Source organism: Lithobates pipiens, unplaced genomic scaffold, assembly GCF_037356315.1.
Source record: "Lithobates pipiens isolate NorthernLeopardFrog02 unplaced genomic scaffold, aLitPip1_a1.2 Scaffold_18, whole genome shotgun sequence".
Taxonomy (NCBI): domain Eukaryota; kingdom Metazoa; phylum Chordata; class Amphibia; order Anura; family Ranidae; genus Lithobates; species Lithobates pipiens.
The window spans coordinates 188,087,501-188,100,864 of record NW_027507758.1 but is presented as its reverse complement, the minus strand read 5'-3'; the positions used below and the strand labels follow the sequence as shown (position 1 = coordinate 188,100,864).

General features: G+C 46.2%; 1 protein-coding gene across 1 annotated transcript in view; it reads left to right on the top strand.

Annotated features, from left to right (window-relative positions):
- GPATCH11 (G-patch domain containing 11) overlaps positions 1-13,364 on the top strand; it is a 163,752-nt gene that overhangs the window by 134,527 nt on the left and 15,861 nt on the right. The window contains exon 7 of the mRNA XM_077486444.1: positions 421-502. Within this exon, the coding sequence (XP_077342570.1) occupies positions 421-502 (82 nt within the window). The remainder of the gene's footprint in view (positions 1-420; positions 503-13,364) is intronic.

The following is a 13,364-nucleotide window of genomic DNA, read 5'->3' as shown; positions in this document are numbered from 1 at the left end:
ACATTTTTTTTTTTTTTTTTTGCTACGACCGCCATTGTATTCTCTAGGGTCTTTGCTAAAAAAAACATCTATAATATTTGGGGGTTCTATGTAATTTTCTAGCAAAAAAATTACGAATTTTACATGTAGGAGAGAAATGTCAGAATTGGCCTGGATGTGAAGTGGTTAATGGCACCACGGTGCTCCATTGCACATGAAGTTTACCTATGTTGTGATTGGTGTTAATGGACCCTTACTTTTTAATATAATTGCTCTGCATTCATTTTTTTATTTTTATCCTCTAAAGCTGTTATTTTTGGAATCAGACTCTGATTATTGACTAGTCACTAATGATTATTTGATAAACTGCACAAAATTGTATGGCTCAGTAGAATGTCTTCTCATCTGATTATTTTTTGTTTTTTTGTTTACTCTTCCTAGACCCTTGATAAGCTGCAAATTCTGACAAGTTACTTAAGAGACAAACATTTTTACTGCATCTGGTGTGGCACTTCATATCACGGTAAATCTCAATTTATCTTTGAAAATGCAATTCCTTATATTGAATGATAATGAAAGACTTTCAAAATGTCTGCTGAAATGATATAAAATGGTATGCTTCTGCTAAAGAAGTGCTACATGCTTACTAACCTTAGTTCTTCTTTTAAAAAGTAAACCTATAGCCAAAAGCTGGCCACACACACTCCAAAATCCATAGATTACCCCATCCGCACTTAACAGCAAGAATACGCAAATCTCCCTCTGCTGGTTATATCATTTTGATAGCCAGCACCCACAAACTGACACCCGCGAACACACCCAAACCGTGACTCCAACTAATTGGCTGCAGTCAATGTTCGGCTGACCTTCTCTGCCTGGTTTTTGAGTTGACTGCCATCACCCTTCCAAAAGTGTTTTTCTTGGACACTGAGGCTCATTGGAAATAGGAATTGGAATTTGCAGGGCTTAGCCATAAGTGAAAAGCAAAAGTTTGTTTTTTACTTTCATTTTTCTTTATTACCTGTTACCTGATTAAATCTTCTTTCAAGTTTGTAGCTGCTAATATCCATTGTAGCTTTCATTAGCAGCTTTCTAGATCAGCTAACTTCTCAGCTGTGCCTTGGCCGGCTGTACCTGGACCCTGCCAGGAAGTAGATACAGGGCCAACCTGCACAGTTGCTTTGGTCCTCTGCACTCATCATGTCACATGGTGCAACATATTGAATTTGGGGTGACCCTGTCCCTGAAGACCCCCTTTTGAGGCATGCCCACTGGGAAGTCAAAGATCTGTGGGGGCAGCTGTCCCCATATATTATTACCAGCCGGGTCCGCAAGATACTGTGGTAAGTTTTATTTATTTTTGTTTTGTTTTGTTTTTTTCTTTTGTCCAGGCAACCTAGGGTGCAGCTATCCCAGTCCCTTAATGGTTAATTTGGCATGCCAAAGCTGAGCCTTCTTGATAGCTGCCAGCAGCGGGAGTTGCAGCATTTTTCCAAGAGGCTTGTTCCAGCCTGAATTGCTATCTCCAGAATTCTGCCTCCTAGGGTGTGCCCTGTGACTCCAGGCTGCGCTGTTTTTGGTTGCAGGCCATGGTTTTTCGGACCACTGCACCTTTACATTTTTGACATCTCCCTCATGGGTTTGGGGGTGCCTTCTCTGCCTGCGCAGCCTAGATCCAACCTGAACTTACTCTGTAGGTGGAAGCCTTCTTAGTCTCTTGCATTGCACTGGCTGGCACTGGAAGGGGCTCCTCCACTCCCTGCTTCCTTATGGAATACAGGCACAGCGATCTTTGAACGTTTTTCTGTGCTCCCTCTGCATACAGTGACTGATCACAAAAGGCTTCTTTCTACTCAATAACACAGACTGTGAGTAACCCTTTGGGGGTGCTTCTTCCTCACTTTAATGGTATATCCTATGCACAGATGAACAGATCAGCAAGCCTTGCTGGCTCACGCTCTTCTTCAGGGGAGGTGTTTTACAGCATATCCCACGATGGCCTTAAACCTTATAGTCCTTACCACTGTTTCTAGTCACTGCCCTCCTCCTCTTACTTCCTGGTGCTCCCCGTTATGCCATTCTATCCAGAAAGGAATTCCCCCGGCGCCATGTCTGTCTGATTTTACAGGCGGCAGACTACTCTTTTAGAGGCCTCAGATTGTAGGGGCCTCTGTCCTCCAGTGGTCCTGCTAAAGTTTTTTTTCTTGCAGGTTTAATGCTCCCTAAAGAGTAGGAGGAGGGAGGCTGCTCATCTGAGCCATCAGAAGGATACCAGGTCGATTATCTCTCCCAAGGTAAAGGATATTGGCACACTCCTTATTAATGTAGCAGTTATGGTCTTGTCCTGGAGCAGGCTGCATCATCTTGACCGAAGGTCATCAGTCTTGGTTCTTTAAAAATCTCCTAGACAGCCAAAACCTTCCCTGTACACTAACCATTGGAGAATGTCCTGTATGGTGACTGGTCTCATCTGGGGAAAATCTCTGTTTCTCCCAAATGTTTTGCTCAGCAAAACCCTATCAAGGAGAGGATCCTGAAAAAATGGACCATCCCTTTCATAGACCCAGCCATTTCCTGTCCTAATAAAACCCTTACAGTTCAATGTTTATGATGTCCCACTGTTCAAGAACCCTGTAGATAAATAGTTGGACATCGCCCTTAAAGCCATGTTTCTTTTCTTACATCAGGGGACACAGAGCCGTAGTACTTACTACGTGGATTATATCAGCTTATCAGGTGCTGGACACTGGCATGCCCCTTAAGGCATGAACTTCCCCCATATAACCCCTCCCACTACTGGGAATCCTCAGTTTTTTGCCAGTGTCTAAGGTGTTGGGCATGTGTAAGGATGTGTGTACTGAGCTCCACGGGCAGTAATCCTTTGAGAACTGAGGGATCCGTTCTGATGTCTCCGTAATGGACTAAATGAACTGTACCCGAGCCTCGTCATCCAAAGACACAAGGTTTTGCTTGCAAACGCTTTTAATTTGGGCCCTGGGATCCAGTACTTTTTGGTAGTAAGGCCAATAAAAGTTTACTGGCAGGGTCTTCTCGCAGGTCCAGGATTGCGGGATTACCTGGGTGTACCCCTGTTCCTGAGGGTTTCCTTTCCAGGTTCAGGTCTTAGATTTTCAGATTCAGCTTGCTCCTGAAGTACGTCAGAGCCTAAATTGGTGGCTGATGTCCAGCAACCTTCAAAAGGGAAGGACATTTCTGTCTTCCACCTGGAAGGTAGTAAACACAGATGCCAGTCTTACAGGCTGGGGAGTGGTCCTGGAAGAGGATTCTGTCCAGGGAAGGTGGTCCAGGTTTTAAAGGACATTGCCTATCAATATTTTGGAAATTCGGGCAATCTGTCTGGCTTTAAGAGCCTGGACAGTCAGACTGAAGGGCTGTCCTGTCAGGATTCAGTCCGGCAACAACACGGCTGTGGCTTACATCAATCACCAGGGGGGCACGTGGAGTCGTGCAGCCCAGAGAGAGAGGTGAATCACGTTTTGTCTTGGGCAGAACACAACGCTAGTTGCCTATCTGCAGTGTTCATTCCCGGGATAGAGAATTGGCATGCGGACTACTTGAGCCGCCAACAACTGCTTCCAGGAGAGTGGTCTCTTCACCCCGACATCTTTCTTGCAATATGTCAGAGATGGGGTACTTCGGACGTGGACCTGTTCGCGTCCAGATTCAACAACAAAGTCGACAACTTTGTATCAAGGACAAGGGATCCGCTAGCTTGCGGAACAGACCCATTAGTCTTCCCATGGGATCAGTTTTCTCTGATACTCCAGTTCTGATACTTCCGCGTCGTCTTCACAGGATCAGAAAGGAACAAAGGGAGGTGATTCTCATGGCCCCAGCGTGGCCCAGAAGGCCTTGGTTCGCTAAGATCATAAGGATGGCAGTAGGAGTTCCCTGGACTCTGCCATTAAGGCCGGACCTTCTTTTGCAGGGTCCGGTATTCCATCCTACCTTAGATGCTAAATGTGACGGTCTGGCTATTGAGACCCACATCCTAAGAGGTCATGGGTTATCTCCTTCAGTCATATCTACCTTGATTAATGCCAGGAAGCCAGCTTCCAGGATCATCTACTACATAGTCTGGAAGGCATATGTTGCCTGGTGCGGATCCAGGGATTGGCACCCCAGGAAATATGTTATAGGTAGAATTCTTGAATTCCTACAGATGGGATTAGAGATGAATCTGGCCTTGAATACCATCAAGGGCCAGATCTCGGCCTTGTCGGTGTTCTTTCAGCAGCTTTTAGCTTCTCACCCTTTAGTGCGTACCTTTGTGCAGGGGTTAACACGGATCAGTCCTCCGATCAAGACACCCCTAAATCCTTGGGATTTGAACTTGGTCCTGTCAGCTTTACAAAAGCAGCCTTTTGAACCTTTATGGGAGATTCCCTTGGTTCTGTTGACCAGAAAGATAGTATTTTTGGTTGCCATTTCTTCTGCCAGAAGAGTTTCTGAACTAGTGGCTCTATCTTGTAGGGAGCCATATCTGATTATGCATAAGGATAAGGTGGTTTTACGCCCTCATCCAGTATTCCTGCTAAAGGTAGTGACAGGGTTTCACTTAAACCAAGATATTGTTCTTCCTTCATTCTTCCCAGAGCCTCAGTCTAGGGAAGAGAGGTTGCTACATTCCCTTGATGTAGTAAGGGCGGTCAGAGTGTATTTAAAGGCGACTGCTCAGGTTCGTAAAACAGATATTTTGTTTATTCTGCCGGATGGTCCAAAGAGGACAGGCAGCATCTAGATCCACTATTGCCAAGTGGATTTGTGAAGTCATTGTGCAGGCTTATGGTTTAAAGAGGAAGATTCCTCCTTTTCATATTAAGGCGCACTTTACCAGGGCGATTAGTACCTCCTGGGCGGTGCATCATCAGGCCTTTGCGGCTCAGATCTGTAAAGCAGCAACAGGGTCTTCAGTTCATACATTTACCAGATTTGATAAAAAAAGATGTTAAGGGTCAGGAGGATTCTGCCTTTGGGCACAGTGTACTGCAGCCTGCAGTATAAGTCCTCTGACTTCCTTTTTTGTTGTGTCTCCCCCTCCTTCAGTTGCCATTGCTATGGGACATCCCACGTAGTAAGTACTACGGCTCTGTGTCCCCTGATGTAAGAAAAGAAAATAGGATTTTTAAAACTGCTTACCTATAAAATCCTTTTCTTTGATGTACATCAGGGGACCCAGAGGTCCCTCCCTTCTTCTTATACACTTTGATTGCTTGGCTACAAAACTGAGGACTCTCAGTATTGGGAGGGGTTATATGGGGGAAGTTCACGCCTCAAGGGGCGTGCCAGTGTCCAGCACCTGATAAGCCGATATAACACACATGGTAAGTACTACGGCTCTGTGTCCCCGATGTACATCAAAGAAAAGGGTTTTACAGGTAAGCTGTTTTAAAAATACATGTGTCCTTCATCAGATGGAGCTTGGGCCCATTGCCTCACACTAGTGGTGGATACTTTCTATAACATACAATAGGAGCGCTCTGGATAATAAGGAGACTTTAAACTGGTCTGAAGAAGCACTGGGCATGCTCCGAAACATGTCCTGCCACTCCAACGTCACTTCCGATTGCCTGTGTTCCATGCTGGCCCTGACAGCGTGACTCTCCATCTTGGTTCAAAGACAGTGTTTCCCACAGCTGGTCGGCTGGAACTTCCACCTGCAGCCGCGTTTACTCCCAGGAGGCAATCCTCTGGACATTATGGATTCATTCATATGCCTGTTTTTTACTTCCATCCTGTAAGTGTTTTTACCCTTCCTTGTCAGTAAAGCATTTTAATGCTGCACTTAGAAGCGCCTTCTTCTCTGCTTTGGTAGATACTTTCTGCCATATTTCCAGGATGAGCCGCCTTTTGATACACGTGCAAAGGTTCCTTTTGGTTCGTTCTTTTGCCAGTGGAGCTTCCTTGCTAGAAGCTTCTCGCACAGATACCTTTTGATGGACAATGCTTATTTGTTGACTCATTGGACACTTTAAAAGAGGCCACTGGCAGCATGAGTTTACTTTTATCACAGATAAGGAGGGTTAAAGCCTCTACTGGAAAGCCTGAGATGCAGAGTTACTTTAGTTTCCCTCAGGCATCCGGGTCTAAGTCCAAGCCCAACTACACCACAAGACCTGAATGTCTAAGCCTGCCAACTCTGGGAACAAGGCTACCTTACAGTGAGGAAGTACCCTACTTGTCAGAGTAGAAAGAGTCTTTTAGGCCTTCTTTGCCATCTAGACTCAGGATATATGGGTTGCTCAATCTGGGCCCAGAACATGATCTCTCGGGGCCTCATGATGGTTTCCTGTCCTTACCTCCACCCTGCTTCATGCTAACCTGCCATACTCTCCACAGAGGAGGGCAGATCTTTACATTGCTATCCAGCAGCTCCTTTGGCAGAGGGTATTTCTCCAGTTCTGATAATCTGAGAAATTTCAGGGGTTCTACTCCAAACTGTCCCCTGCCCCCAAGGCAAAGCGGGAGCATTCATCCCATTGTCAACAAATTCCTTCAGGTTCAAAAATTCCACCAGGAGTCTTTCAGGTCAGCCATAGTTTCCCTTCTGGGGACCAGCTGGCCTATGTGGACATCAAATTGCCTAACTGGGCATACCCACCCATATAATTGCTACTTGCGTTTTGTTGTGGGCTCACAGGGCTCCAAGTTTGTTGCCCTTCCCTTTGGCTAGTTGACAGCACCTCAAGTAACTAAGATGTTGGCCCCTGTCCCAGCTTCTCTATGCGGTTAGTTTACCCGAATGGGATACCTAGATTACCTCCTAAAGCAACTGAAAGACTCCATCTTCCTTTACCTCTGTTGCTAGCTATCTAATTACTTTAGCTTATGTGTCGGCATTTCTCCGTTCCACCACGCCCAAATTCACAAGGCCTCATGGAAGCAATGCAATCGGACTCAAACACTGTATGTCATAAAAGCGTTGCTTGTTTATTCCAGGAAGTGTGCAAGAATATATAGGGTTTACAAACCGGATATAGCAGATGTCACCCACCTATGGGTCATTACCTATGCAGGACAGGCTAAACCCCTCGCCCCATGTATAGACAATACATATCTCGCCTGACAATGTGCAGACAGTTCTTTAACAGTAAACAGGTTATTACATCACTTTGTCCAAGACTGCAACAAGACTTCCTCTTCTAAAGAAATGTATTTCCTACGTTTAACTACAGAAGCAATAATAGGATTTTTCCTACAGCTTACTGGTAAAATACTTTTTCTTGGAGTACATCACGGGACACAGAGCAGCTATAGTAGTTACTATCTGGGTTATACGCCACCTATAGGTGAATGGATACTGGCATACCCAAAAGAAAGGAAACCCCTCCTATTCGGGAAGTACCTCAGTTTTGTAGCAAGAAATTCACAAAAGAGGGGAGGGGCCTCTGTGTCCTGTGATGTACTCCCAAGACAAAGATTTTACAGGTAAGCTGTAGGAAAAATCCCATTTTCTTTATCGTACATCACGGGACACAGGGCAGCTATCTAGCTATACTATCTGGGATGTCCCAAAGCAATGCCCCTGAGGGGATGGAGACACCATTATAGAAACTGCTACCAAAGAAGGACCTACTTTGCTATTTGTAATACGCTGAGGCCAAAGGCAGTATCTTCTATGTGATTGACATAGATCTGGTAAAAACCCTGTGGATGTCGTCGCCCCCCCCCCCCCCCCTCCATGGCTCTGTCCTCTGCTGCCTACTCACACCTGTTCCATATGACTTACAGTGGAGATACCTGCTCACCTGCCTGAGAGACTCTAGTGAACCGTTTTTTGCATAGCAGCTTGGAGGTCATGCGGAGCTGTCGCTCCGAGGAGGATCATGTATTATGTGGGTGGGGGCTCTGGGCCTTGTGGGGGGTGGGTGGGGGGCTGGTGGATCCCCCCCTGGTGTTGCTGTGGGGACACCTTAGCGGAGGCACCTGGGGGGCCATGATACACCCTTGTCTGATGGTTGTGGGGCAAGGACTTAGTGGGGGAGGAGGTTGATTGCGGTGGACGGGGGGATTGGGGATGTGTTTTTTGTGTTGGGGCGAGACGGACGGTACGCGGCGCCCATACCGATGTCCGGATTGGCACGGATGGGGCCTTGTATCGCCCAGGTCGGCTGCACGTTGTGGGCCTTGAGGGGTTGGGAGGGTGCCCATTTGTAGGCGCTCTGCAGACGATGCACGGTTTTGGTACCTGGATGCGAATTCGTACAGACTAGGCCGTGTATCGTCTGGGTTCGGTATATCTTCATAGCCATTGTGGTTCTTTACCTGTTTTATTCCTTCATTATCTGTTTATTGGTTACCTGTGGGTTGTTTGCTATTTTGTCATTTTTTGTTTATTTCCTTTGATGTGTACAATTCTACCTGGAGTTATGCATTATGCTATAGTGATGCCACGAGGTGGGAGTCGGGTTTGGGGAACTGGTTATTACATTCCCTGCCCGGTTCACTTCCCCCCATAGGCTAGCATGTTTTGCTAGAGGGTATGTTTTGCCCTCGAAGCACTGTATGCACATAACTATTTCAGTTTTCTCTGGAGACGTAGGGCGTTAGGCCCGGTTTCCGATATCAGTTCTACTTCTTTGCATTCTTGCCTTTTCTTTCTTTCTTTTCCGGTCCTCCCCCCTCCCCCATTTCCCCTCTGTCTTTCCCTCACCCACCCTTCCCCCCCTCCCTGCCGACTCCCGTTCCGCCTACGCCCCCTCCTGTTCCCCTTGTCTAGTTATGGCCTCACCTCGCCTCCGCCTTTTATCGCTTAACGCGAAGGGCCTTAATACACCCGAAAAACGGCGCATCCTACTGGCGGACCTGAAAAGGCTACGCACGGATGTTGCCTTTATACAAGAAACGCATTTTAAATCCCTTGCGCTACCATACCTCCGCAATAGACACTACCCGTTCTCATACCACTCTGTCAATCCGATGGCCAAGTCAAAAGGGGTCTCCATACTTCTCTCCCACAACCTTCCGTGGAGATGTCAAGACTCCCTGATAGACACTGCTGGCCGTTATGTTTTCCTGAAAGGACTCATTGGCACAGTTCAAGTGACTCTGGCAACTCTATATGCACCTAATGAACTTCAGGCCACTTTTGTGGAGGGAATTATGGAGAAACTACAGGGCTTTAGAGCCGGTCAGTTATTATTAGGTGGGGACTTTAATGTACCCTTATTACCATCTGTAGACACCTCGGCTGGTCGTACCTCCTTACCGGTGAGTCAGCTTAAACGGGTTGCGAAGGCGCTCCACAACTCCCAACTGATTGATGTCTGGAGACTCCAGCACTCTAGTGAGCGGGACTATACATTTTACTCCACTGTCCATAAGGTTTACACCCGCATCGACTATTTCATGATCCCTCACTCCCAACTACATGCAGTAGAGCACTCCTCTATCGGAAACAGGACTTGGTCGGACCACGCACCGATCTTTTTGACTTATAAACTGTCTGACACCCCGCCTCTGGCGACCAGATTCTGGCGCCTCAATGAAAGTTTGCTGCAGATCCCAGAAGTTCTGGAAGATGTGACCACGACACTGCGTCATTATCTCCGGGAGAATGATCTTCCGGATTGTGATCCGGGGGGTGCTCTGGGAAGCCCACAAGACTGTGGTCAGAGGTGTTCTTATCAAACATGGGGCACGGATTAAACGAGAACGCACTAAACTTCTCGACCAACTATTGGAGAAACTACATATAGCAGAAGCCCGACATAAGCCCCTACACATTCCTCTGATACCGATGTACAATTTCTATGGAAACAAATTACGGACATTCTGTATTACAGGGCTAAAGCGGCCATGCAATCCTGTCGTAAAATGACCTACGAGGCGGGTGACAAATGTGGGAAGCTGCTGGCGCGGCTGATAAGGGAACGTAAACTTCTGACATATATCCCCCACGTTGTTGCGTCAGGGGGGCGGAGGGTTACTATGCCTCAGGATATCACTCAGGAATTCCGTAGTTTTTATTCCGATCTCTATAATCTCCAAGCTGACCCCCAACCGCGGTCGGACATGGTCGATTATATTGTGGCGTCCCATATGCCCTCCATTTCACCAGAGGCCAGAGCAGAGCTGGAGTCCCCAATAACTTTGGTGGAGATTCATAGAGCTATGGGGTCCATGAAGCTTGGGAAGGCCCCGGGCCCAGACGGCTTTACCCTGCAGTACTATAAAAAATTATTAGATCAACTGGGTCCGCCCATGCTCACGCTATTCAATGCAATAGGCTCGGGCGGGTGCTTTCCTAGAGACTTCCTGAGTGCCCATATCTCGGTGATACCCAAGGAAGGGAAGGATCCTACGTCCTGTGGTAGCTACAGGCCGATCTCTCTTTTGAACATAGATTTGAAAATTTATACTAAGATCCTGGCCACTAGGATAGCTGCCCATCTTCAACACTTAATCCACCTGGATCAGGTTGGCTTCATCCCCTCTAGAGAAGCCCGTGATAGTACCACGAAAGTTTTAAATCTGCTTCATTTGGCGACAACCGCAAGAACCCCATGTGTCCTGCTGAACACGGACGCTGAAAAGGCTTTTGACCATGTGAACTGGTCGTTTATGTTCGCAGTGCTCCGACATGTGGGGCTGGGGGAACGCATGCTCAACAGGATAGCAGGAGTGTATTCTAACCCCACGGCCCAAGTTAAAATTAATGGGACTCTCTCAACCCCTTTTCCGATAACCAATGGGACACGGCAGGGATGCCCCTTATCTCCTCTTTTGTTTGCGTTATCCCTGGAACCCTTTCTAGCCATGATCAGGCTTCACCCCGATATACAAGGGGTGCGAGTTGGACGGTCACAGCATAAGATTTCAGCTTATGCTGATGACATGCTTTTTACGCTGACTAACCCAGGGATATCGTTACCAAATTTGCTTCGGGAATTTGAGAGGTATGGGAGGTTTTCCAACATGAAAATGAATTTCACCAAATCGGAAGCTATGGGTCTCATGTTATCACCCCGATTACTGCCTGTTCTGCAATCCACTTTCCAATTTAAGTGGACGTCCACTACCCTGACATATCTCGGGACTAACATCCCCTCGGACCTATCGGACCTCTTTGAACGAAATTTCCCCCCTCTCCTTGTTAAGGTGAGGCTGCTCTTGGACTCCTGGCGGAAGGGGATCCATTCATGGTTCGGTAGGTGCAATCTGCTGAAAATGTGCATTTTACCCAAATTTTTGTACCTCTTTCAGGCGTTGCCGATTAAAATTCCGTCCACGTATTTTAACCACTTCAGCCTCGGACCAATAAACACCTTAAGGACCAGAGGTCTTTTTCCAATTTCGCACTGCGCTGCTTTAACTGGTAATTGCGCGGTCATGCAATATTGCACCCAAACGAAATTTGCGTCCTTTTCTTCCCACAAATAGAGCTTTCTTTTGATGGTATTTGATTGCCTCTGCGATTTTTTTTTTTGCGATATAAATGGAAAAAGAGCGAAAATTTTGAAAAAAAAAGATATTTTCTTCTTTTTGTTATAAGAAAAATCGAATAAACTAAATTTTAGTCATACATTGAGGGCAAAATTTATTCAGCCACATGTCTTTAGTAAAAAAAATGTCAATAAGCGTATATTTTTTGGTTTGCGCAAAAGTTATAGCGTCTACAAACTAGAGTACATTTTCTGGAATTTACACAGCTTTTAATTTATGACTGCCGATCTCATTTCTTGAGGTGCTAAAATGGCAGGGCAGTACAAATCCCCCCCAAATGACCCCATTTTGGAAAGTAGACACCCCAAGGAAATTGCTGATGGGTATGTTGAGCCCATTGAATATTTTTTTTTTTTGTCCTAAGGGATTGAATAATGACAAAAAAAAAATAATTTTTTTACAAAAAGTTGTCACTAAATGATATATTGCTCACACATGCCATGGTTATATGTGGAATTGCACCCCAAAATATATTCCGCTACTTCTCCCGAGTATGGGGATACCACATGTGTGGGACTTTTTGGGAGTCTAGTCGCGTACGGGACCCCGAAAACCAATCACCACCTTCAGGATTTCTAAGGGTGCAAATTTTTGATTTAACTCCTCACTACCTATCACAGTTTCGAAGGCCATAAAATGCCAAAATAGCACAAAACCCCCCCAAATGACCCCATTTTGGAAAGTAGACACCCCAAGCTATTTACTGAGAGGCATGTTGAGTCCATGGAATATTTTATATTTTGCCAAAAGTTGCGGGAAGATTACAAACTTTTTTTTTTTTTGCACAAAGTTGTCACTAAATGATATATTGCTCACACATGCTATGGGCAGAAGTCAAATTACACCCCAAAATAAATTCTGCTGCTTCTCCCGAGTACGGGGATACCACATGTGGGGGACTTTTTGGGAGCCTAGCCACGTACGGGACCCCGAAAACGAAGCACTGCCTTCCGGATTTAAATATAAAATGCTACCAAAAAACCTGTTAGCGATGGCAGGGATCAGGCCTGACTCTGCGATCGCTGCAGTTATGTGTTTAGTGTTTTGTAAGTGACAGTGATCGATCGATACTGCACTTGGGTGGGCTGGGCAGAGGGGCAAAACGCAGGTGCTAGCAGGTATCTGGGCTGATCCCGCTAACAATGCGTTTTTTTGGAACCCTAAACTGCTGGGGACGCTAGTATAGATCTGATCAGATCAGATATTGATCTGTTCAGATTCTATAGCACTACGGGAGGTGTATGCTTTGCGTGTGGGTGTTAGCGGTACTGGCACTAACCTAGCGCTGCCTGGGGCGACGCAGACCCTGACCCTAAAACCTAATTGATATCACCCGCCGGGTGATCAGGGGGTTAAACCTTTATTGGGTAATAAATGGTGGGTGCCCTGATGCTATAAAAAACAAACTAACCAGAGTCACCCGTAACACTTATACGGTGATCAGTGGTGAAAGGGTTAACTAGGGGCAATCAGGGGGTTCAAATTTTTATTAGGTAGTATATGGGGGTCCCTGGCGCTATATAAAAACTTGACGGGGAACCTAAATAACTAACTGGCTAACCAGCGTCACCAGTGACACTTATACTGTGATCGCTGGTGAAAGGGGGTGAAAGGGTTAACTAGCAGCAATCAGGGGGTTAAAACCATTATTGGGTAGTATATCGGGGTACCTAGCGCTATAAAAACCTGGCGGTGAACCTAAAAAAATAACTAGCTACCTAGCGACACTAGCGACACTGATGCAGCGATCAGAAAAATGATCGCTTAGTGACACTGGCAAAAGGGGGTGAAAGGGTTAACTAGCGGCAATCAGGGGGTTAAAACCATTATTGGGTAGTATATCGGGGTACCTAGCGCTATAAAAACCTGGCGGTGAACCTAAAAAAATAACTAGCTACCTAGCGACACATGCAGCGATC